The sequence below is a fragment of the Channa argus genome, chromosome 24, assembly GCF_033026475.1.
Source record: "Channa argus isolate prfri chromosome 24, Channa argus male v1.0, whole genome shotgun sequence".
Lineage (NCBI taxonomy): Eukaryota > Metazoa > Chordata > Actinopteri > Anabantiformes > Channidae > Channa > Channa argus.
In genome coordinates this window covers 523,256-548,950 of record NC_090220.1, presented here as the reverse complement: position 1 = coordinate 548,950, position 25,695 = coordinate 523,256, and the positions used below count along the sequence as shown (strand labels likewise).

Genomic DNA, 25,695 nt, shown 5'->3' with positions numbered 1-25,695 from the left:
ATGGACCGTTTTGAAGGTCTCTATTTCTTTATAAACATGAGCTAAAACAGCAGCAGATTTTCAGGTAAATCGTAAAGCAAAGCAAAGGAAACCCAAATAAATGTAGCTTTCTTTGTCATTTCTTTTTATAGTTTTTGGAAAATCTGATCATGTTTTATGCAGAAATGGAGAAAATTCTAAAGGGTTCATAAACTTTAAAGTGCTACTGCATGTCAATTTTATTAACTTAAATTAGTTAGTAGAAAAGTATCAGTGTATGTAAAACATATGAGATGAACATATGACAATTAAAAGCTTACATTATCTAAGTTAAAGTCTTTACTGTTTTTTGGAACACTGGGGACTTTGTACTCTTAAATATAACAATGAGAGAAGTTTTCAAGGAAATCTCTGCAGAAACTTGGAATTTTTTCAGTTGTAACCATATGTTCTTTATGCAGGGTTCGTACGGGTGCATGTAATCCTTGAAAATGCATGAGTTTGTGAGCTTGTGTTTTTTCAAGGCCTGAAATTTGCTTGAATTTTGGATAAAGTTCTTGAAAATGCTTGAAACATTAACTGTATGTCCTTCACAATATATAGCAGTGCGACTGAGTAGTTTGGTCACTTAAATAAATAAACTAGTCTAAAATTAAAAACGTCAGACCAAAGTTACACGTTAATGTGTTTCAGCTAACAGCTAGCTGGCGAATTTGCAGGCTAAACCACTGGGAGGTGGTGTGTGTGTGTGTTTTTTGTTTGTTTTTTTATATATATTTATTTATTCTATTATGAAATTAATTTTGGTTGTTTGTAGCATAATGCCATCTTTTAAAATATGATTTTAAAAGTGATAATCCTTTTCAGTGTTTATTTATCTGTGCAAATATCAAATTCACCACAGCTGTAAAGTGATGGAAAAGCTTGAAAATTGATCTTGAAAGTGCTTGAAAAGTACTTCAATTTGACTCTTTAAGAGGTGTATGAACCCTGTTTATGTAACATTATAGTCTAAAGACTGACTTGTATCTACAGCTGTGAATACATGCAATACACTACAACGCACAATGTTTTTCTCTGAAATGTAGTGGGGTAGTCACATAAAGTTGCAAATACCTTAAGATTGCACTTAAGAACAATATAGTACAGGAACAATAGAATTTCTTTTAAGTATAAACTTACATAATTAAGTTCCATGATAATGTAAGCTTTCCACTGGCTACTACAGGATATGTAATATATAAATACATAACAATGCATAACAGGATATGTAACAAACATAAATTTAAAGTTTACAGTCATTTTGGGTTCAGAGTGCTTGTTGGTTTCTGTGCTGACTGTTGATCTCATTAAGGATCACATCCCTTCTGCTGTTTTCATCTGCTGTGATTGCTCTGTCTTCCATTGGGCTTCCTGTAACATATAATATAGTCATACATGTGCAAAATAGAGCTTTTTTGTTTTGCTCAAGTTAAATCAAACATTAATACATTAGTATCAATATGATACTGCAGTCCTTTTCCTTCCTTGTTTAAAATTGAGAGTTATAAGGACTGTTAAAACGTATCGCATCAGACCCTATGACTATCAAAAGGTAAAAACCTTTATATACAAGTTATATAAACATATACCTGTAACCTGTTTTGGACATACAGTATTGTTGCAGACTAATAAAATACTATTTAAAACATCTGTTAGGTACAGTATTTAAACCAGTCTGGTGATAAAAATGTGTTACGAGTGACTAGACTGTCACAGTCAGGTAACTGTGGTTCCCACTGTCTTCACTTACTAATGCCATTAATCTGCTCTGAAGAATTAGTGACGAGGAAAGAGGAGCTGGATGAGGTATTGGACTGGAGGGAATGAAGAGTTGTCAGTTGGTTTGATGAGGACCTTTTCATAGTTTTCTGTGTTGCAGTGCGACTCCATTCTGGAAAAAAAAATCCCACAGTTAAAAGTTAATTGGATGTGATGAGCTCCTATATTTATTAGGAGTTTGTTGTGTGATTAATGGATATATCTAATGTACCTGAATTGTTAACTTTGAAAGGAAGAAAGAAATCCTATTATGGGGGTACATAGGACCATAAAGGGTTCCAGCAGACTGACTGTTGTGAAATGCAAAATGAGATCTTACCTGAGTTCTCTGCTAGTCTCATTTTGCCACAGCATAGGTACGCCCTCCACTGCCTTCTCACATTTTCCTTCACCGCACAGTAGAACACAAATAAAAAGAATCCTACAAAACATAATGAAGTGTTTGATTGTAGGTCATATTAGTTTGGCCTTTTAAATCATTTTACAGAACATAGAGCTTTCATCCATTGTCTTGACCACTTATCCTGTTAAGGTTCACAGGGCCACTGGAGCCTGTCCCAACTATCAGTACTAAAAACTATCGAATTCCTTTCCAATGTAGTTGTTGTCAATTCTCTTTGCATCTCTATGTGGGTGTTTGATAGACTTCATCACTTTAAACAGAGGTTCTGACCTGCCAGAGCAAACTGGCAGAGTAAACTAACATTACACACTGGTTTAGCATGTATTAATGACGGACCCAAGTTGTAAATGTAAAATTTAGTAACGTTATCGTGATTATAAAAATATTCTTACTCATGTTTTAATAGAACCACTATTACATGATTGTCCAGCCCCAATTGATTTAACTCACCTTGCAAGGAGTTAAAGATGGTAAAGAGGTACGTGAATGCCAGATTAACGGGCCCCCAGGCAAAAAAGGCAAAGCCCCAAGTGAGGCTTAGGAGAATGGTCAACCCTGCCACACTGCGCACATTCTCCAGTTTGCTGCGGTGCTGCACATTGTGAGGGTTCTGCTTCTTTATCCGACATAGCTGGACCAACACCACTATGAACATGATGAGGTTGAAAAGAAAAATGATGCAGAAGTAGGCCACCACTGCTACGTAGAAGGCAATGTCATTTCTGAGCCAGCAGCTGCAGAAGAGGACGAGAATGGGAGAGAATGGAAAAGCCAGTTTTTTTTTTGTGCTGATTTTAATACATGTATGTCCTTAATCATGAAGTATTTTAAGTTTGAATAATGCGCATATCACAGCAGATATTGACTGGTGGAAGACTCACAAGTCATCACTATGGCCATCAGTAAACCTTCCATAGGAGACAAGACCATAGTTGTTCTTGTCAATTGCAATAACAATAATGACCACAATCATCGGGACTCCCCAACCAACCACTGAGAACTTCAGCATGTAGCATGATATGTGGTTATTGAAGACTTTCACAACAGCATTGTACATGTGGACAGCCTCAAGTCCCATCCAGGTGAAGGAAACCAGCAGGAAGTAGTGAAGGAACCAGGCAGTGGAGATGCAGAGGCCTACAGCATTTGGGTAGAGTGCCAGCCAAGCATCCACAAGGAAGACCAGGTTCAGGAGCAGCAGAGAAAAGCACAGCTGGATGAGGATTTTTGATGGAATGTCCTTACGCAACTTTCTGCAGGGTTTAATAGGTTTAGACAACAAGAAACATTTTAGTAGACTATTGTCAACGAGCAACGTGTTTACAATAAAGAATGATATTTAAATAATCTTTGCCTCTTTCTAGCTTTGCTAATTATTCATTCTTAATGCCCATTTGGGAACTCTAGGAGTAATACATTCTCAGGAATAAAGTATTTGTTTGGTGTTTGATACAATCCATAAAGCAGCCTTCACAGCCTTTACTGGTAAAATATAACAACTGATAAATGTATTTCACAATATGTCGGCTCCATTTTAATTAATAGAAAAGCCAAGATCAGTTTATTATATTTGTTTAAACTTAAAGCCTTTGATAAAAGACTCCAATATATTTTAAAGCGTGGATAATTAAAAACAAATCAAAATACTAAAACCTACAGAAAATACAGAAACCAAGCTGTTTTACCTTTGGTGACTCATATAGTGTTGAAACAGAAGAGAAGAACTTTGCTAACAGTAATTAGTGCATTTTATGTTATGGCTCTTATTACTTACTCAAAGGCCAAGTAAGTGAGGAGTGTGACAGACAGGAAAATGGCTGAGATTCCACAGCCAATGTAAGTGATGAAGGTGAGGATGGTGCCCTGGAGAGGACTGATTATTGGCTGTCTGGAGAGATCCTGCACAAAAATATTAACAGTATTGGATTTAGTCAGTCAATTATCACCAAACGAAGACATACAAGAAAACATAAGTCATTTTATTACCAACAGGATAGCAAAGCTGGTCAAATGGTTACAGCCACAAACTGTCTCACTATCTGTGCTATTTTGGACAAAACATCCTGCTGGATTCCAGCCACCTGATCCATCTGCCAGTGGAAAACACAAATGCACCATAATTTTTAAAATGTTTACACATTTATTCAGTTAAGTGTAATATCCATTGTTAGACAAACTTACTGTTTAATGTAAAGTCCCAAAAAACACATGTGACCACAAAATTAGCCTATAGTTTGGAATAGCAAAAAGGAGATTATGTTAGTTAACAAACTCTATACTTAAACATCAAGCTTGGTTTTCTATATTGTGAATTACAGGCTTAAAGAACGGACTTACTGGAACAGGCTCTGTGTTCCTTAAGGTAATTACAACATTGTTCTTCAGTCCTGTGATTGACAGGTTGGCCACACTCGCTCCCAGGATTCCGCTATTAAGTTTACGTTGCCCCAAAGATCTGTCCTGCATGATTATTTAGAGATGACACAGAAAAGCACACTGTTAGTTCAGACAATGGTTCAATTTAAAATATAGTCTTTAGAACACCAAGCAGGAATAGAAAATACATTGCAGATAATGATATTTCATTTTAGTTAATGCAGGTGATGTGTGGAATGTGATGTTAAATTAGACCTGGAACACTGTGCTCTTCTGGTAGAAATTGAACTGGACTCTGTTGGCCAGCTGCTGTTGCTCAGGGGTTAGGCCTTGTGTGAGAGATGGGGGCAGCATAATAGACCCCTGAGGGGTGGAGGAGTCTGTTGTCAAACTCTTTCTCAGCCTGGCATTCCCACGGACCTGCAACACACATGTGAAGCAGACTTGAAGGACACCTTCCGTGATTTTTAATTTACTTCTTTTGGTTCTAGTTTGAGTAGTACATATAAATAAATGCCATTAAACTTCCCTTTGATGGCCCTATATTCAAAAATATCTCTATCTCTAGCTGAAAACGCCTCCACATGACATCTCTTGGAGGAACCTTCAGTTCAGATTATTTCATCTCATCACTTATACTATGGAGTTTGTGGACTAATGGACTTTTCCAGAGCTCCTCCAGCTGACGTCATCTGAACCCCTAATGATGAAAAACTGGGTGATGTCATCTGGAGTTTTGTAGCTATAAGCAGAGAAATATTTTGACAGCTAAAAATCCTGGCCAATTTGCAAAGCTAATAATTTAAACATATATGAACTGTAATTGTATTTCATTTTAATTGTAATTGTTTAACCATAGCTCAGGGCCTAGCGGCTCGCCAGATGTGACCCTGCCCAGCCACCAAGGGGCGACTTCGGTACTGGTCCCAAGCCCAGATAAAATGGAAGGGTTGTGGGAGGACGGGCAAAAACACATGCCAGATCAACATGTGGAATATGTTTGGCTGTGGCAACCCCGGAAGAGACAAGCAGAATCTTTTTTATTGTATAACCACAGCTGCATTGCATTATTTGATTTTAATGTTTGTTTGAATATTTAGCTGCAGGTGAAATATGTGCAAATAATTAAAAAAGCATTTTAAACCTACTTTCCTACCTAAAATTCTGTGTTCAAATAACTTTAAGAACTTACTGTCACTATACTATTATATATGATATTACGTGACTATTGATACTGACGCATCATTGAGCAGTATTTTGCTGTTTTAGCAGGTTGAGGAGATGCTTTAACTATACAGTATGATAAGCAGAAATACCTGTACATTGTTGGCGTTTGAGATGGAAAAAAATGTTTCCTGAAAGTTGCTGCCATCTGCTGGTTTCACATATAAAGCCACAGCAGGGGCCAAGAGGGTCTCAGCCTTGTTGTCAAGTACCAGCTTCAACCCCACTGTATCAACAATCCCTATGATGCTGATGAAATAGAAATAAATTGGTATTGTGAAAAATAATAGCATGTTAACCTGTGTGTAAGCTCATAAACAGACTATGGGTGACTACCTGTTTAACTGTTAACTTCAACAAGTTATTATACCACTTGATGAGGAATTCAGCTAAACATTGTCATTATAAAACTGTTTAAGGTGCAAAAAAGTCAGTACACCTGAATTATGATTCTTAAATTCTTTAAAAATATGCAGTATGTTGGAAAATGCCAAATAAAGTAATCTCTAACTTATTGGAAGAGTGTGCCAGTGTCTCAGGAGAAGCACCCAACAGATTGCTGACAATATTGACGGAGACGTTTCCCAACGCGAGGCTGACATTTGGGCCTGACAATAGACTCTGGAGCTTGGAAACCAGCTGATCCACCTGGCTTGAGTTCAGTTTGGAAATATCTCTGGTCAATTCAAGCAGTGCATTGGCTTGGTTGACAGCTGCAATCAACAAGATTTAGAGGAAATATTTGTAAGTTAAATGTAAATGTAAATGCATTAATGCTGCTATGATGATGTACATTAAATGTGCACAAAAGTGAGACAATAACAAACCTGTTTCATTAGTTGTTGTGTTCCTTGATGGAGTCCCGGAAACACTTTCATTTACTGGGGTTGAAGATGTGTTAACAGTGGCATTCAGTGGGTTAGCTGTTGTGTTCAGTAGCGATAAAGTTACATTTACAGTTGAGATGGTGGTGTTTGGTTGTATAGTAGTCGCATTTGGGTTTGGTGTAGTTGTCGCCTTCTGAACACACTGGTCCTCCAGCTGCACAATCAGATTTTCGCCGTTGTTACTATAGAGACAAGAAGAGTACTGAATGCTTCAATACAAACTGCCAAACACGTGTTACTATGCTGATTACCAAGTTTGCTAGGACAAGGTTAAGTCAGTCTTAGGGACTTATGAAGATCATACAAACCAGGTGAAGTTGTTAGACGCTTGTATTGCCATACAAAACTTAGAAGGCATTAGTTTAACACTTGTGAACTTGGGTGATGGTGAAATGATGCTGAGATCTGAGTTTCCACAAATTGCTGTGTGAGATACAGTATAAGATGAAACACAAATGAGATGTTTTACTAGACACAGCTGTTTAACTTACTGTATGAACTGATGTTGAACTGCGGTTAATATACACACCTGCTCGAGTAACTGATCCATCATAACTGATGTGATTCTGAGACTGAAACACATCAATCATGGCTCCCGCCACGTCACAGGTAGAAACCTCATTAGAAAAGCCTAAAATAGCGCTGCAGTCTTGATGACTAGATTAGAAAATCAGAATAATAGAGACTTCAGTCACTCTTCAAATGCTTTTGTGCATCATAGAGGAGTTGTGGCAATGTGTGGCAATGTGAACAGACTCACTTTGTTACTATGCTCCCACAGGTTAAACTGGCAGCCTGAGTGAAAATTTCAGTCTTAGTCAAACAATGTTGTTATGATTATGTTACAGGAAAATTTTAAAATAAATGTTGTGTTGTATGTTGTTATGTTGTGTTGTATACTTTGTATACAAAATGAGTTTCTTTGCAAAAATAAATTAATTCATACAAAACGACAATAAAATTTCATGCCAAGGTTCTTAGATGTTGTTAAATTATTCTGTGCCCAAAGCGCACAGTGTCCCTGGCTCAAGGTATGGATCAAGTCCTTTAGTGCAAACAGTTAGTTAGTTAGATAGTAGTAGTAATAATCTGTAAAGTTTATTACTGTATAAGCTGCAGTACAAAATAATATTCTTGAAATGACCTTTGTTTGGACAATACAGACAAATGGCATAAAAAATTTATTCCTGGTAGAAAATGTGATAGTTGGTCAATTACGTGTGCTTCAGTGGGAGATTACCTTGTAATAAACTGCAACGGCAGACAATGGACACGAGACACTGCAAAAGAACATTGCAAAAGAACATTAACATTGTTTTTAGGTTGATGAAACGTGTTTGTATCAAATCTGAATTTTGTATGCTTGACAAACTCACTTTGCACTTTGAGTGCAGTTTGGTGCTTGTTTTAACTTCTCTGAAATCTGAAAAGTTGCAACAGATTATACTGTAGTATTTTTGCAACAACAATGAATTAATGCCGTGCTCCCACACCTTGACATCTTTATGCATGTTTTACTTATGCATGTACACTTACCAGGGATGAGAAATATGTCATATTCAACTCAAAATTGTTTACTGAAATTTGAAAAGTGTAGTATGTATCTGAAACAAACAAAAAAAAAACCAAAACAAATTTAACTTATACTTTCAGAGTTCATCTTTTCATGTAACAATGTGGGGTGTTGTTTGGTTATAAACACTAACCTGTTCTATTGCAATAAGCGGAGCAGCTGCAGGTGTTGTTCCCCGTAACTGAAACAAAGTCACAACATGTTGTTCATATCAGTATGAGCTGAAGCAATAAAACAAACAAAGCAAGTTCAGTACAACACATGTATGGTATATCACGCCCTCATGTGGCCTGGCTGAACACATCTCTATTCACACCATAAAGGCTGATACCCTGGGGTGACGTACGCTCACTGGCCACTTTATTAGGTACACCAATACAATCTTAATGCAATCCATTACAGCAGCTCTGCCATTCTACTTTTAAAATATAATATTTAATAGAATTTCTCAGGTTTTAAGTTAAAACTGTCAGAAAGGTGATAATTCTAATCTCTTTATTATTGAGGTCAAAGTGGGTAGTGGAGTCGTACTCTAGAACTTTGATGTGGTATGGTAAGGTGTGTACAATAAAAGCCAAATATGGTCAGTTTGTTTCGGTTTGAGAATTTTTGGCTAAATTTAACCTGAAACACATCAACCTGTAATAAAGAAACATATGACGCTGAATACTACTCTTTAATACTACTAACTTTTTAGTAGTTTGATGATGTTTAGGGAAACAATTTAGAGCTCACCTGCACCACAGTTAGTGGAGTTGATTTGACCTGGAACATATCCAGACTCGTCACTGTTCAAACATAAACACATGAGATTGATTAAGTAAGAAAGCAATACCAGAAAAGAAAAGACACAACGTAGTGCTTGTTTTGTTGTTGTTTGTTCAATGAAGAAATCAGATATAAGTTTAAATAAGTTTAAAGAAAAACACAGATATAAATACCAAATATCTTACCACGATTCTGTGACTGGACCTGTGTAAGTGCAACTGCTTTCCTCTTGAGTATTGTTATCGCACTCATTTTGTGGAAGATCTGTGATAGAGAGACTTAATTGTATTTTTCTTAGCTTACAAACTTAATTTATCCATGTAGGTTTACTGAGATGGCAATCTCTTTTTTTAAACAGAACTGTGAACAGCAATTGTTTTATTTTTAAAACCAGAAACGCTAAATGTAAATCTTAAGTAGTCACTCAGACTCATGTATGGGTTCAAGTTACAGTTTAGCTTCGACTTTCTGCCTATTGACTGAATATAAATGTAAAAGGAAATCTTTCATATTGGTTAATAATTGTTCATATTACTCATATTCCTGATATTATGCAGGGTCATATTTCCATGAGGCAGGTATGATGTCGCTTAAAAACATATGGGCTAGGTGACAGCAAATTATAGGGGCACTAATCCCAAGAAAATGGGGTTATTAAGGCTATCTCACCACGTGCACTATATTACCAATGTAAAGTAAAGGAAACTCCCAGTCAGAGCTTTCTGGTCGACACCAAAGGTAATTTTCTATAGGTGGATTAGACATCTTAATATATGTAAAACTGGATTAACTATTACTAACTGACACTAATTTGCAATGTAAGTTGTAACTTGTCTTCTTTTTCAGTAATGTTGTAATTGTCCTGAATTTGGAGGAATTATTATATCAAGAAGAGAAACCAGTTTCTTTCTTTTTTCTTTTGATAATGGTGGTGCAGATGTTTCTTTGGCCGTGGACATTGAAAGCTATACTACACTCTGAATGCATTATGGCAAGTGATTGTGTATTTCAGAGTATTCACCACTAACCTTTATATGCTTTGGTTCCCACAACATGGATGTTAGTTTCACTAGCTGCACAGAGAGTACGGAGGATACAACATGCAGGTACTGTCTGCTCGAGTTTCAGCCTCACAGAACACTCAGTGTTTCTGAAACATAAGTTCAGTGTTAAAAACAAATAGCTTCTTGAGACGCCTTCAGTAATTTGAAAACAGTCTAGTTCACTTACATATTTGAAGTGTTCACGGTGCATGAGACCTCAATGCTCTGTGAAAACACAAATCTGTACTGACCCATATGATGCTTCAATTTACACACAATGACACACTGCTACATTTAAATGTTGACTTACCTGAAAAAGGCCCGTTATTGTGTTGTTACCGATGCCACTGAAAAATTGACACAAGATCATTTGAAATTATGTACTGTATACAGATGACTACATCTTAAAAAAGGGATATCACATTTTTTTATGTTAGCATCATAAAAGCCTGTGTCAGACATGAACTCGGGACAATGTTAGGAGAATTCAGCTTCGGACATTATCCGGAGACGCCTTTCAGACATGCAACTCACAGCGGGAGATCGCCAGAGTGAGAAGTGCCCACAAGTGTAAAAATCTACTCGATTTCCGCACATGAGGAAAAACGTGATATAAAATTTTTTATTTGGGAAACAGGGTTTTGTTCAGACCCTCACATTTTTGTTCACACATACGGCTAAAAAAAGTCAGGATAATGTCAGAATAACACTGCATGGCTGAAAGGGGCTTAATTACTACTACTACGGACGATGCACATGATGGGGAGGAGATGATCTCCCATCGTGCATGTTTTATTACATGCATGATAGTAATATCAACAACAAAAAAAGATAATGTTTTGAATTTCAGGATTTCATTTATTTCATTTCAAATAAAACAATTGTAATGATACCTGCTTTGTGTCACACTATCAACGGCACGAACCAAACGTTTGACACTCGGATTACTGTTTCCCCCATTGTTGGGTGTCTGTGGTATCACAATGGTGGAAAAGGCTGTGTTCTGTGTTGGGGCTGCTCTCGTTAATTGAGCTGTTGTAGCTGCAGAGGGGTTGTTGCTATTAAAGGTGGTTGTTTTTGGTGTAGCTGGACTTCCGCTGGAGCTTTTTGATGTTGTTGCTTTTGTAGCTGTAGTTGTGCTGCTGTTATCTAATGTGGATGTTGTCTTCGTGTTGCTGCTTTGTGAAGTCTTTGTGGTTTTTGCAGTAGTAGCTTCAGTTGTTTTGCTGTTATCTAATGCTGTTGTGGCTGTAGTTTTGTTGTTGCTTTCTAACGTTGTTGCTGTTGTAGCTTCAGTTGTGTTGTTGTTTTCTAACGTTATTACTGTTGTAGCTATAGTTGTGTTGTTGTTTTCTAATGTTGTGATTGTAGTTACAGTTGTTTTGTTGATTTCTAATGTTGTTGGTGTTGTAGCTATAGTTGTGTTTTTATTTTCTAATGTTGTGATTGTATTTACAGTTGTTTTGTTGTTTTCTAATGTTGTTGGTGTTGTAGCTATAGTTGTGTTTTTATTTTCTAATGTTGTTGGTGTTGTAGCTATAGTTGTGTTGTTGTTTTCTAATGTTGTGATTGTAGTTACAGTTGTTTTGTTGTTTTCTAATGTTGTTGGTGTTGTAGCTATAGTTGTGTTGTTGTTTTCTAATGTTGTGATTGTAGTTACAGTTGTTTTGTTGTTTTCTAATGTTGTTGGTGTTGTAGCTATAGTTGTGTTTTTATTTTCTAATGTTGTGATTGTATTTACAGTTGTTTTGTTGTTTTCTAATGTTGTTGGTGTTGTAGCTATAGTTGTGTTTTTATTTTCTAATGTTGTTGGTGTTGTAGCTATAGTTGTGTTGTTGTTTTCTAATGTTGTGATTGTAGTTACAGTTGTTTTGTTGTTTTCTAATGTTGTTGGTGTTGTAGCTATAGTTGTGTTGTTGTTTTCTAATGTTGTGATTGTAGTTACAGTTGTTTTGTTGTTTTCTAATGTTGTTGGTGTTGTAGCTATAGTTGTGTTGTTGCCTTCTAATGTTGTTGCTGTTGTAGCTGCAGTTGTGTTGTTGCTTTGTAAAGCTGTTGTAGTTGAAGCTTCAGTTGTGCTGTTGCTTTCTAATGTTGTTGCTGTTGTAGCTACAGTTGTGTTGTTGCTTTCTAAAGCAGATGGCTTTGTTGTCATGAGCGTTGTTTCATTTGAAATGTTTGCAGCTGTAGTTTGTGTGTAGTTCGGTGTGGCAGTTGTTGTTTGGAAGCTTGGAGACACGCAGCTCTCCAGCTTGTTTTGAAACACGTTGGTTAGCTGAGAAAAAGAAAACAATTCTCATCACATTTAATCACAGGATACCCTGCATCATGCTTACAATATTTTAAAAGAAACTTATAACCACTTACCCAGGCCTTAATTTCTGATTCTTCCATCTTCTGTCCAGTGACATTCACAGTGATACCAATAAAGTATTGTACTGCCATAAATAAAAATGACAGGACATAGTTGATGAGACAGATACTAGATACATCGATCAGGCAAATCATTGTTAATGCAATTCAATGCAATTCAATACAGCGGCTCTGCCATGAATTCTACTTTTACAAGGTTTCTACAAGTTTGTAGGTTGAAACTGTCAAAAAAGTGATAATTCTACTATGCATCTATTATTGAGGTCATGTGGGTAGTAAATTTGCACTCGAGTGCAGTAAAAGAAGAGTTGGTTCTAATGTTTTGGCCACCATATTGAAAATGAATGAGGGGAGAAACTATAATATTATGCCACATCGTTCTAAATGTTGCAGCAACTAATAAGTATATATTTAGACCAGCCAGAGTTTCCAACAAAGCCCACTCTCCTTCCTCACACTGGTGCTGACAATGCTGACATGTCCATGTTTACCTATCCTGCCATTTTGTTTATCTCAGATCAGGCCTAGTAAATATAGTATTTAAAGCTAATTTCAGTACTCTACAGTTTCTTAAAGTAGTATCATTTCTTGTAGTAGTACTATTTAAGTCTACCAAATGACTGTAGTACAAATTGATTAATAATAGTTTCATATCTGTGACAATTATGCTGCAGCCAGAATCCGGTTAGCTTAGCTTAGCATAAACAACAGTAACCTGACTGACTGGAAACATGAGGAGGTTTCCTCATGTTTTCAGTCTTTGTGCTAAACCAAAGTATTACCCAGCTGCTTGTAACTACCAATATTCTCATGTAACTTTGTGACAAGGAAGTAAACGCCACAGAGATAACTCCATCACATTTTTGACACATCTGTGTGTGGGAGGAATGCACAGACTGGTTTTGACACTCTGCTGTAATTGGGGACATCAGCAGTAGTAGTATTAACAGAGGCTGAAATTTAGCGAGAAGATTCTGTCTTTGTAAGTTTACCTGATGTTTGTGCAGTTGTTGTACGAAGAGTAAGAGGAGGAGTAGGAGCAGCAGAGGTCTGATCACAGAAAGCTTGTCCTGAAAGGAGAAATAATTATCATCAGTCTGCACTGAACAAACTAACAGAGGCGACAGCTTTAATGTCATAGATTAACTTTCATGGTGATTATGACGCCCGTAATACTTATAAGACACTGAACATGATTATAATGTTTTATCTTAGATCAGAGTAAGTATAACCATTTGGGTACCGAACCTGTGTGTGTGTGTGCGTGTGTGAATGAGCATGGGTCCTATGACTAAATGCCTGGGATGTCCGACATGACAGTTCAGATACGATGATAAGCTGACCGACGCCACTGCTCCATTGTATGGAAACCACCCACTTTTGGAAACTTTGAATGTCACAGCTGACGTTAGCCTTTACCTGCCAGTAGGATGACGAGCAGAGTCTGCAACCAGAGTAGATGTATTCCAAGTGAGCCTAGCTTCTTCTCCCTGTAATATGACAAATATATATAGCCATTTTCAAAATAAGAAGAACCTATATTTTATGCTTCATTCTTGTGACACAGGCACATTTGACTCTTCTTGTTGTGTGGCAGCAGAAGAAAAGGGTCAGAGTGAGTCACAAACCCTTTATTTACTTATACTATAAGTGTTTATCTTTGGTTTTGGTTATTCTGTCAATTCATCATATGTCGTAATACCCTGAAGATATTAGTAATTCCAAATCAAACATCTGAATGCATTCTTGTTCAGACACACCTCGGAGTCGAATGAGAATAGATCATAGAGCAAACACGTTACCGCATTATCACAGCTAAGTAGTACTATACACATAAAGTAGCGCACACAGTACACCCATTAGCCACAACAAGAATACAACTTGGACGTTTAATGTTGTAGTGGACAGCAGTCAACATTAGTAAGATTTAATGCTGTCCATGATCAGGTGTCAGGACACATGGTTCACTGAGTATTATAAACCACCAAGTGGTATTAATGTTGTGGCTAATCGGTGTGTTGTACATTACAGACAAACGTAGGTTGAACATATGGTCAGTGTTTGCTTAGACCTTTTCAGAGGTGTTTACATCTGTTATGAAATCTGTGCTGCTAGCAAGTTAATAGAGGACTTGTATTTATAAGTCTCTAAACTTTGCTTATATTGCATACAGTATATAGCAAATAACATATACAGCAGTCAATAAGTCATCTGAATCAACAAATGAAAAATGTAAACATTTAGTTTGAACTAAAAACTGTTAAAACTAAATGCATCTGTCACCAATACCCTCACCACCACAACTTTACCTGACAGAAGCAGCAAACATGCGCCGGCATGATGGGCCATCGGAACAAATGCAGAGAGCCTTCATGACTTTGTCCACATTTTCATGAAACACAACGTCAAAGAGCAAAATCCAGACTTGATGAATTGACAAATCCAGTCCACAACAATTAGAAATACATTTTCTTGTCCTATCAGACACAAACCTGGCTATTGTTGTTGGCAGTTTTCAATGAGTTCATTGTGTCTTTCTCACGCTGGATCAATAGCTGAAGCACATGGCACGCCCCTGAAACATTAACCTGAACAGGTGTACGTCATGTACATCCACTTCACCTCAGGCAAGTCTCACTAGGCAACTCCTTAACAGGATATTATTTAATTTTACACCTGGTAAGAAAAAGTCCATGTAATCTGCACTGTCCGTATAAAAGGACTGTGTATATTAAACCATAAATTTCGCTGTAGTATTTTGGAGGGAAAAGATTTATTTGTTTTTCTCATTTTGTTTGGCAGTAAAGGTGTGTCTCAGGGTGTGACCAAAGCTGTGAGTGTACTTAATAATAGACATGACACTAAACAAGAGTTTCCAGTCAAAAGAGTCCTCCCATTAAGATATTTCACATTGTGTCATAATAAAGTCATGCACCAGCAGCATTACACAGTATTACTCTCATGTTATGCACTTGTCTTTTAAGACTGAATGGGAGGAACTCTTCTAACTCATTAACACACACTTTAATTAACTCTATTGTTTGGCTCTTGAACCTGTATTTATCTGACTCTACGTTAGAATAAATAAATGCAGCTGCACCCTGTATGTACCTGGGAGTGTGTGTAGGCCATACACCATTGAGCATTAAAATTGTTTTTAATAATTTACTGGATAAGGAGTGTGTTGGAAAAACATGTAAAAAAATAAAGGAAAAAAGTGAAGTTACCCATTTAAACACTTACTAAAAAGTACAAAAATATATGTAATACATAATATGTGTCATAGAAATAAAAACTTTTTGGAGCTCAGGTGGGAAAACCACCAGTAGGAGGGTTCGTTATTTAACAATGTTAATGATCTGCTTGAGTTTCCTGTAAATAAGATACAGTCAGAAACAGAATTGTAAAAACTGTAGATGTCTGTCTGTGCAGTAGTGGGAGTCAGAATATCCTGTACCATCTGTGTTGGCGACCTATCCAGGGTGTACCCTACATCTCCTCCAATGTCAGCTAGAACAGACTCAAGCCCCCTGCGACCCTTAACAGGACAACCTTTTACAGATAACGGCTTGATGGATGTTGATTCCTGTGAGTAATGTTTAGGCCACATGCTGCATTTCTTACAACACCCCAACAAGCTCCAACACATCCTTATGTCCATATGGTACATACAGCTTACTGTGTGGTCAATTGTTGTGACAGACTTTTACAGTAGACCACTGTAGTACCAAATATCCACGGCCGGTAAAAGAGTTATGAAGGTGACTCCTACCTGAACAGCCACGTCTGGTCTACAGTTTCCCTCACCCACTGCGCTCTCCCAGCAAATGATGACCACACAAGCAAAGATATTCAGGTCAGTAGTCCCACAATGATGCAGTGAGCCAACAAACTCTGCACACACAGCAGCCTCACTCCCAATATAAAAACAAAACAAAAACTGTTGAACCTTCTTTGTACTTAAATAAAAAGTCTTTCCTGGCATTTGTGTCTCACCAAACTGAAACATTTTCTAATGGCACTTAGCTGTCAGTGTATTCTCCCTGACCTAGATTGCTTTTTTTTGTTTTTTATTTGCTTTGTACATCACTTGTAAGCCACTTTGGATTGGCTGCCAAATGACTAAATATAAAATGTATACATGTGTGTATACAATATGGCTGCTATCTAACAGTGGAGACTCCAGAAGGTGACTTTAGCATGTAACTTCTTTTAAAACCAGCACTTATACATTCTGAGCTAAAGCCTGAATGTTTAGGGTTTAATACTTAGTGATGTGTTTAAATAGAGCCCTTGTCATCTTTCTACACTTTCCCATTACACCCCTTCACCACATATTGAATCAATCAGCTATGATTAACCTGACATCCTGCTGGCCTCATGTACCACAGCATAATAGACAACCAGTTATAGATCTCTGCATGGCATGCAATGCACTCTTTACACTTTACTTTCTAATCATCATCTACAGTGTTTTTTGTAATTTAATGTACTGTATAACATTTACTGGTAAGGACAAGGTTGTGATTGTAATAGAAAACTTCATTACCCTGCAGTGGTTACAGTTTTTCAAACTAACATTATCGCACATCATTAATGTAGGATTAAAAGCTCCCTTACTAACATATAACGGGGGTGAATCTTGGACTTGCAATTTCCAGATAGCTATGAACACAACTCTAAAAGAATGATAATGTTGCTGGACATGTAAACATGCAACTGTTTTCTAGCAAGATATATTTTATGAAATAATGTATTTACCTACATCTGCTTTTGCTTTTCTTCTGCTTCTTGTCTGGCTCATTTATAATTCACTAGCCACAAGTCAGCTTCTGGAATTCTACGTTGCTTATTTGTCAAAGTGCTACTGTCTTTTTTTACTTGCTCGCTGCCTACGGTTATTAAAGATTTTGCGTAGCTGAGCACGTCTTTCTACACCTTTCAACTATACACCGGCTTGATTTTAATAAAGGTGCAAAAAAAAAGTAAAATAAAACTTAATCAAAAAATCTTTACAGCTTGAGATGAATCTTAAAGAGCATACATTTATTTTTTAGGATGTTATACAATATTTATACAATTTATTGCTGCTGGTCTAATTAAGCATTAAAATATATATATATATTTAAGTATTCTCTTATAAAATAGGCATGAAAAACACACATAAAAAAGAAACAGCAATTCTTCTTGAACCTTGGATGCTCTCTAAGTCACAACTGAACACATCTTCAGAAAACATTATGCAAAGATGTCTGTGGTCAAAACGTGAGCTCATATCTTGTAGCAGCTCAGAAAATGTGTGCTAGTTTATTGAAGCCTGTCAGTGGTTTTAAGATGGTCAGTATTCTCAAACAATAATGCAGTTCATTCTGCTGCATAGTCGGTGTGTTATGCATACATACTCCAGTAAATTATGTTGAAAAGCAGGTAAGTCAAGGGAAAAATGACTCTTGAGTAGGAGTCAATCATGTAGCTGTTGCTCATTATAAAGTTGAGGTTTTGTTTTAAAGGGTGCTTGCGGCGTAGCCTGGTGCCTTCTGTAGGTGCAGAGACAGTAGAGTTCCGCGACTGGGTGTTCTGTTCTGTATTTGGGGTGCTGGAGACCTCTGTGAAAGAAGTCAGGTCAATATCATTGTCATGGAAGCAGCCATCAAAGGCCATAGCCTGGGTTGCATCAAAGGAGGCAGGGATCTGCAGTGACAGAGGGAGGAAAGGGAAAGAGAGGAGAATTAGACTGTGTGATCAGTGAGCTCCAGATGGTAGGAAATGATTTTCTGTAGGTCACACCAATCTCATGAGATTTGAGAAGTCATTAGAGGCCACAGAAAACTGAATATCAATGACCTTTGCCCCCTTGAGCTTCTTCATCTCCTCCACTGTGGTGAAATAGTTGACAGCAGCATATTCAATAACAGACAGGAAAACAAACAGGAAGCTTGCCCACAAGTAGATGTCTACGGCTTTGACATAAGACACCTGTGGCATAGAGGCTGAGACACCAGTGATGATGGTGGACATTGTCAAAACGGTGGTGATTCCTGAGAGCACCAGAATGACACAAGTATTAGAAATGTTACATCAACTATTAAATTATTAAGTAGTGACTTTGGGTCAAAAAAGTGTACAGAAAAGAGTTAAATATTTCCAATCATGACAATACACAAGTTGAATGATCAGAATAATACAAATATATAATAATATCAGTGTGAGTGCAATCATACCATGTTTTTCATAATATATATTTCACAAACTTTATGTCTGATGTGCATCCAAAAGCAGGAGATTGAAACTGTGAAACTAGGAATTTGGTGACATAATTCCCAATGTAAAACTACAACTTTAAATTATTACACTACAGTTTTTAGTTAAGGAAATTCTAATATGATTTGACAAGTTTGGAAGAAAGGTGCATATTAGAGAAACCTATCAGTCATTTTTTTTCACTGAATTCTGCATATACAGCGTGTGTTAATGCCAATGTTATCACACATATCTTAATACCCAAAGAGACACGGGCAGGTACAGCCCTCCTGTCTATCCAGAAAGAAACCCAGGAGAGCATCACCATCAACATAGTGGGAAAATACGTCTGGAGCATGAAGAAGAAGATGTGCCTCCTGAGAATGAAATTTATGTAGAGCCGATTGTACCAGCCTGAAAGACAGAAGTAGAACGTGGAAGCACGCAGCATGGCTTAACCAGAAGGAACATAACACAAGGAAATCACTCTGGAAGCTTTTGCAACAAACAAACAAACACACACACATAAACACTTACACAAGTATTTAAAGCTGGTAATTGATACTAGCTTTTGTACAAGATGGATGTACAGGGCAAACCTAGAACTTAGCATTATTTATTATGACATACCTGTCAAGAGCTGAATTTATATAAACAGTCTCTTATTTCCTATACTGAGATAATTTCTTTTATATTTCTGAAAGGAAAATCTCTCCAGCCCCCTTTCTGTCTTTCTTTCTCGCCCTAAAAATGTAACAGTGGAAACAGTTGGGTTTCAAAACATGGGTTTTGCACTTCATAAAAGTCTCTAGTTTCTTGAAATGGCAAATTATTGATTCTACACTATGATTTTTGATGCTTTCTGAATGGATTAAACAGATGAGAAACAACACGGCAATTTTTAAACTTACGAGGGATTTGCTTACCTTTGAACAGAGCCAATCTAGCTGTTTTCTCTTGCTTCTATATTGATATATGCTAAGCTACACTATGTGGCTCTAGCTTTATATTAAAGAGAGCATTATGAGAATTAAATTTATTTTCTTTTTCAGCTAGAAAAAAAGTTTATTTTACAAAATGTGTAATTATTTTAAAGTGAAGTTTGACCTATATTGCCACTAATACTTGTTTACAGAGTCAGAGTTTTATTTTTTTATTGCACAAATTGATCTTGGTTTGATGTTGAAGATGCAGAATAAAATAAGTAAAACCTGTCTAACTTTTATTTTTAGGGAAATAAATTGTGTTTTATTGTGCTACAATGTGGAGCTCTCTGGTTGTTCCCAAACTGGAACTCAGAGGGCCCCATAGCACCAACCTCACATACCAGTACTGCTGTAGAAGGCAAGCCCAAAGGAAGGCTGGAAGTCTTCAATAAAAAACTGAGAGAGCACGATCTCGTCAGTCCTTAATGAATCGTTCCCGTTCTTCCAGTAGAGCATTAGGTCGTTCTCATTGTAAGCATCTTCAAGAGAGGAAAGAAGGGGAAAAGGAGTCGGGTTGACACCTTCACATGTTCCCTCTCTCAGAAGACTCATGGAGGTTTTTCTCAGAGGGGAGGAGAGCGCACACCAAAATGGGACTCACGACTCTCCTCTGAGAACCAGATCCATGTTTTCAACAATGTGAGCCAGAAAGACAGAGAGAGAGAGAGAGAGAGAGAGAGAGAGAGAGAGAGAGAGAGAGAGAGAGAGAGAGAGAGAGGGAAAAGCAGGGCTCTACAATGAAAGTAATCCTGGCTCTATCATCAGTTATGACAAACTTCAAGTTTGGAGTAGAGCAGAATGAAAAATATAATCCCCTGTAAATCCTGCTTCAAAAAGACAGATGTGTATAATGGACAGAGATTGACCTGATTGAGGATTATAACTTATTTACTCTCTCCAAAAGACCATAATGATAGTTATTGTGTGTTCATGAAGTATTGCACTGTACGTTTTCATGTAAAGTGAGAGTTTCGGTATAATTTGAATGATGCTCACACAAATCCAATGGGACGATTGACCAGCAACAAGGACAGTGTTAAATAATTCATTAAGCTAAAAGCTATCTTTAGACAAAACAGTGTATCAAAGGTTGTGTAACATGTTTACTATCAAAACATGTCAACCAAGCACATGATGTTAATCATATTTTTGTACATATTTAATGCAGTAATTGACTTGAGTAATGTCCCAAGTACAGCTTGATACTCACAGCTCTCCAGCTCCAGAGAGCAATTCTGTGTGTCCAGAGGGAAACTACTGAAGTCCATGGAGCAAAGTGCAGTCACCGTGATCCTAAAACAAGGCTTACAGTTAAAATGAACCACATCAATCATTCAGCATCAGCAACAGTGTTCAAAGAAATTCACGGGGCTTCTATCCCCTAATCTATGGCATATATTGCACTTTGTCATATTTTATTGTATTTAAACATTTTAATACCATAAAGTTTTTTTTTAAGTTTTGTTTAACTCAATGAAAATGTATTGTATTGAAATTGTATTGAAAATGTAAATAAAAGCTGGTTATTAGAGAGATTTTTTGCAATTGTGGGAATATTGGTGGCTGTTTGGCCAAAATTACATTGTCTCCTATTGTACTTGGATGTAAATTTCTCTATACATAAAAATAAAGGTGCGTATTAAGTTGTTTCTACCTGACACTGTAAAGGATGTTGCCGTCTGGGTAAACCCTCAGCATAATGTTCTCCATTGTTGTATCATGTATGAAAGAACGTTTAGAATGCACAAAGAACACGTCGGGAACCCAAATTTTCTTCACAAGACGTGAATCAAAAGTACGACTCTTGTTGTTGCTGGAAGGGAAGGCCAAGCGATCATCCTGCCAGTAATGCCTCAGGTACAAAGTCATAGTGAAGTCCTGGGAAAAACAAACAAAACAGAAAACCCGCTGCTGCTCAAAACCAGCATAGAAAATGATACTCTGTGTGTTGTAACTACGGAAGCCCTCGATGCACTTACCATGTTTACTTCAGATATGCTGTCAATGCTCTCTACCTGGACGTCAATGCCCACAGGAATAGCAGAACCTGCAAAAGGTCAAATGTTGTAATGGATCAGCTTTAAACAACAGTTGGGTCACATCATCCACGAATCATCAGTCTGCACATCTGTCAGAGATTATGTATGTGTAAATCCCACGGCTGAGGCAGAGACAAAAGTTTGGATGATAATGATAACCCTGACATCATTGTGGATTTTAAGCATCACAGTTCTTAGAGTTAGAGTCTCGTTTAAGTGGTTGTATTTTACATGACATGACAAATCCCCAGAAGTGGAGCCTTTCTAAAGTTGCATCAGATGGTCAGGTGGAGGGTTACTCCTGAGCCACCCGCCACTGCCTGCCGGCACTACGGGCCAACAGACCTGGTCCCTAACACACGTTTTTAGCTGGGTCATGAACCACACCCCCTCCATGTCAGCAGGTCAATTGTTTTCTTTTTGAGAAGCAATTTTAGGATAGAAAAAAAAATTTGTTTCTCGGAAAAATTGAAAACTTTGATTGACAAGCAATGTAAGCTGCACCACTGGACAGGGAGCAAAGTAGCAAAGTTCTCTTATTACCCACAAATCTATTATATATATATCAACTTAGCTAGTTATTACTAAACTATTAGCCCTATATTACATTACTACATTAGTTTGGAAATATTACCCATTTAATACCAAGCCCTTTCAGTGCTACCAATAAATCATATATATATGTTATGTAGTCAACAACTTATATAGATTATTAAAAGACAAACAAAACCTTCACTTTATGTTCTTTTATATGTTCCCTGTTTACTTACAGTTCTTCCCATTTTAATAAGAAATCTGAAGCAATCACTGACACTAAAAATCCGATCCAATCAGTGAGCATTATACTTTGCGTGACCTGCAGTGAACCCATACAAATACTGAGACAAAACAAAAACTCAGAACAGTAGGCAACAGACCCAGGAAACAAGCCATAGTTATTTATTATGTGCAGCTTTGCAGCCTGTCCCAGATACAGAAAAGTTGAAAAAACTAAACAGGCAGCCCATTACTGAAACATTAAAGGCAAGAGGTTCAACTTAAATAGCAAGTACATATGCCTCTATAGCAGTTTGCATGGATAAACCCAAATGCTCAGCAAACTGAGACATTGAAACTGTCCATGCTGTACAAATTCATACTTATCCATTGTAATGTGGAATTATACTTCTGTCATTGTCCATTGGCAGTAAATGCAAACTACTAACATCCTGCCATTATCTAATGAAGGTAAGCACTCAACTCCATTACTCTACGATTACTATGGAGTAGTGAAGCAGGCTGGATTATAGCAAGCTGATAGGGTCCTACAACTAAAGTCATGTTCTTTTTTTTACAACTGAAACTCTTTCATTTCGTTCTTTAAGGGCCCCTATGAAGGATTAGGCAGGATGCAAACAATTCTTTTTGCTCAAGCTACAACTACAGTACATTCATGGGTAAATTTCAGCTGATAGCTGATACCATCAGCTCAAACAGACCCAACTGGGTAAAGAATTATTAGAGTCAACTTTTCAGCTTACTTATTACATACTGTAATTTTAGCCAAAACAAAGCAGATTTTTTTATTGATATGATATATTCTCAGCTTATTAAATTCATTAATGTGCAATATATAAATAAGTGCCTATAGATGTTTTATGTGATGGCTTTTGTACTGTATTATTGAGAATTTGGACACGTAAAAAATATTAAGCTTGTCATATAAAGATTTGCTCTACATAGCGTACAATGTCAGATACGGAAATTAAGCTGAAACATTGTACTTATGAGTTTGTAGATTATCATAGAACTCAGATCTTACTGTACAACAGATTGTTGCATGTCCTCTAACATCAGATTGGTTTTTTATTTTTCTTTCCCCAACAGAATGATTTTATCTGTACTACTGTCTACACTCATTGTCTCACATGGCAGACTATCTAGGTCACTAAGGGTTTTTGGGGAAGCGTAATACCAAAGACAGCACAGTAACCTACATTAACCTTACTCAGTTGCCAGGAAAGCACATGATTAATAAAAATGACAAGAAATAAAAGATTAAAAAACTAATAAAATAAAGAAGACAAATTGAATACATAATAGATGGATGAATTAAATGTGTGTCCTACCTCCAAAGCCCGGTCGCATTGCAAAGTCATGATCTTCAATCCGAAGCAGCTGCTCAGATTTAATTAGCAGAGATTTGGTGCTGTCCATCTTTTTCATCTTAAGATCCACCCGTCTGTATACCAAAGAGAACAAGTAAGAGCTTGCATAAAACCTCCGTCTAAGTCTTTCTTTCTCTTTCTAACACACTTGAATCAAACTCATGTCTATTTGTTTTAGCACTCCTGGAATAAAGCGAGAACTTACGAGACACTGAATGTTGACAGAGACATTGCGGGACTTCTTTTGTATCTGTCTGATAACATCAAATCGTTGTACTTGATTAGATTTTTGTTTTGCACTAAGGATGTCATTGTTTTAATAGAAATCAAAAGAGTGTGATTAATGTGAACCAAAACTGTGCTTTCTTAATTATGTAAATGACTATTCAACACCACATTTCTAAGCAATGTCTACATCCCTGCTCATCCCGCATAACCTGCTCTCACCTTGATCCAATATGACAGTAAACATTTTATTTCATTATCCAGCCATATTTTTATTACATTGTGAAGCGTTGAAATTGTTTAAAGTCCCATAAACAAAATCCACTGAATAAATTCTACTTTTTCTCACCCGCCATGCTTTTGTTTGGTGCTCTCTTCAACGTATAGCTCCTTGTGTCTTCTCTTGCTCGGGAAGTGGCTGCTATTAAGCTGGGTAACAGGCCAAAACCAGGCCAAGCACACCAGTCTTAAGACCAGGAGGGCCACTCTCATGGTTAAGCTGGGGCTGGAAAAGTGAGAGGAACCCAAATGTTCCTCCTGCTTCTTCAGTGTTTCGCCCAGGAAATGCAACTGTCCCCTTCCTCTACGGACATGTCCATGTCCCAGCAGCACTCATTCTGCCTTGCCACACACACAACCGTCTAGTTCTACGTTATCCTGCTTTCTTATCGTCTGTAACATGGTGAACATCTGTAGCAGTTGAGACATCCAGTGCTTAGCTCCAATGCACAGGCATCTCCCGGGGTGAGTTTGCTTGTCACTGTGCCATCCCACTGCTGACGTCTCTTGACACAACATGTTGTACCGACTACACACTGTTCCCACCCTTTGATTTAAAACCAAATATCAATTTATTCCTATAATGACAAAGGAATGCCATTAATTCGTCTCTAATCTTCTTATCTGTGGTTGGTGAAATCTTTCAGTAACCTACAAACTGGAGGCAGCAGAGGGTTGGGAGGGGGATAATACAAACAGCAGTTTTATCATCATTCTGACCAGATAAAAATAAAATGGCTGTAGCCTACTTTTATACATTGCAGGATTTTCCCTTATGTTGCTCACTGTGGTGAAAATGGGAGGATACAAATGACCACATTCTGAGGTGACAGATGGAAGCATATGTATGTGTCTGCCACATCTGCAGTTGTTGCACTTATGGCCCCTGACCAGAAATAATTCATGACAGAAGATGTGATTCCTAAACTGAACTCATTGGATAAGCAGATTAAAAAAACAAAAGCCGGACATGTGTAGTTGCATATTTGTAAAAATGTTCACAAAATTGCACACACCTTTGGAATCCAGCGTTAGGTCTTGTTTAAAAAGTACTGAATACCTTGCATTATGGATAAAATGAAAGAAATCTGTGTAACCATATTACCCTGTTATAAAAGGAAAGAAAATCATATGACAGTTTCTTTCTGAAATGAAATGTGAACATTTCAAAATGTGTTGCAGAATAATGTGACAAAGCTGCCAAACTTTACAGTAGATAGATGCTTATGATGATACTCTTCTTCAGCCCTTTGCTCCAAATGTCAGTTTTTCCCCATATCCAGTCTAATTTGCCTGGTTATCCTCTGCTGAAGGTCTCTGAGCTGCTCAACA

General features: G+C 37.2%; 2 protein-coding genes across 2 annotated transcripts; both read right to left on the bottom strand.

Annotated features, from left to right (window-relative positions):
• Positions 1-187: 187 nt before the first annotated feature.
• LOC137109107 (adhesion G-protein coupled receptor G2) lies at positions 188-15,061 on the bottom strand. The gene is made up of 30 exons (XM_067494513.1): positions 14,757-15,061; positions 13,867-13,937; positions 13,440-13,517; positions 12,442-12,512; positions 10,968-12,349; positions 10,385-10,421; positions 10,262-10,299; positions 10,060-10,181; positions 9,217-9,295; positions 8,999-9,051; positions 8,397-8,444; positions 8,227-8,294; positions 8,067-8,113; positions 7,931-7,970; positions 7,451-7,485; positions 7,220-7,347; positions 6,999-7,113; positions 6,631-6,872; positions 6,315-6,516; positions 5,896-6,052; positions 4,835-4,999; positions 4,541-4,663; positions 4,385-4,430; positions 4,190-4,293; positions 3,978-4,102; positions 3,085-3,456; positions 2,654-2,937; positions 2,120-2,221; positions 1,772-1,912; positions 188-1,392 (listed from the first exon to the last, which is right to left on the bottom strand). The coding sequence occupies exons 1-30, from the start codon at positions 14,819-14,821 to the stop codon at positions 1,289-1,291; spliced, it is 4,644 nt and encodes a 1,547-aa protein (XP_067350614.1). The 5' UTR covers positions 14,822-15,061; the 3' UTR covers positions 188-1,288.
• A 2,483-nt stretch (positions 15,062-17,544) lies between these two features.
• gabrr3a (gamma-aminobutyric acid type A receptor subunit rho3a) lies at positions 17,545-24,782 on the bottom strand. Its single transcript, XM_067494453.1, has 9 exons — positions 24,434-24,782; positions 23,821-23,933; positions 21,653-21,720; positions 21,328-21,551; positions 20,884-20,966; positions 20,015-20,152; positions 18,949-19,101; positions 18,292-18,485; positions 17,545-18,138 (listed from the first exon to the last, which is right to left on the bottom strand). Exons 1-9 carry the CDS (start codon positions 24,574-24,576, stop codon positions 17,836-17,838), a joined length of 1,419 nt encoding a protein of 472 aa, XP_067350554.1. The 5' UTR covers positions 24,577-24,782; the 3' UTR covers positions 17,545-17,835.
• Positions 24,783-25,695: the final 913 nt, after the last annotated feature.

Coding starts and splice junctions, on each gene's coding strand:
- LOC137109107 (XM_067494513.1), bottom strand. CDS start 14,821: ATGAAGGCTCTCTGCATTTGTTCCGATGGCCCATCATGCCGGCGCATG. Junction 12,513..13,439: donor AACAACTGCACAAACATCAG/GTAAACTTACAA, acceptor TATTTATGGCAG/TACAATACTTTATTGGTATC. Junction 5,000..5,895: donor CAAACGCCAACAATGTACAG/GTATTTCTGCTT, acceptor TGTGTGTTGCAG/GTCCGTGGGAATGCCAGGCT.
- gabrr3a (XM_067494453.1), bottom strand. CDS start 24,576: ATGAGAGTGGCCCTCCTGGTCTTAAGACTGGTGTGCTTGGCCTGGTTT. Junction 23,934..24,433: donor ACCAAACAAAAGCATGGCGG/GTGAGAAAAAGT, acceptor TTTGGTATACAG/ACGGGTGGATCTTAAGATGA. Junction 21,721..23,820: donor AATGCGACCGGGCTTTGGAG/GTAGGACACACA, acceptor GACCTTTTGCAG/GTTCTGCTATTCCTGTGGGC.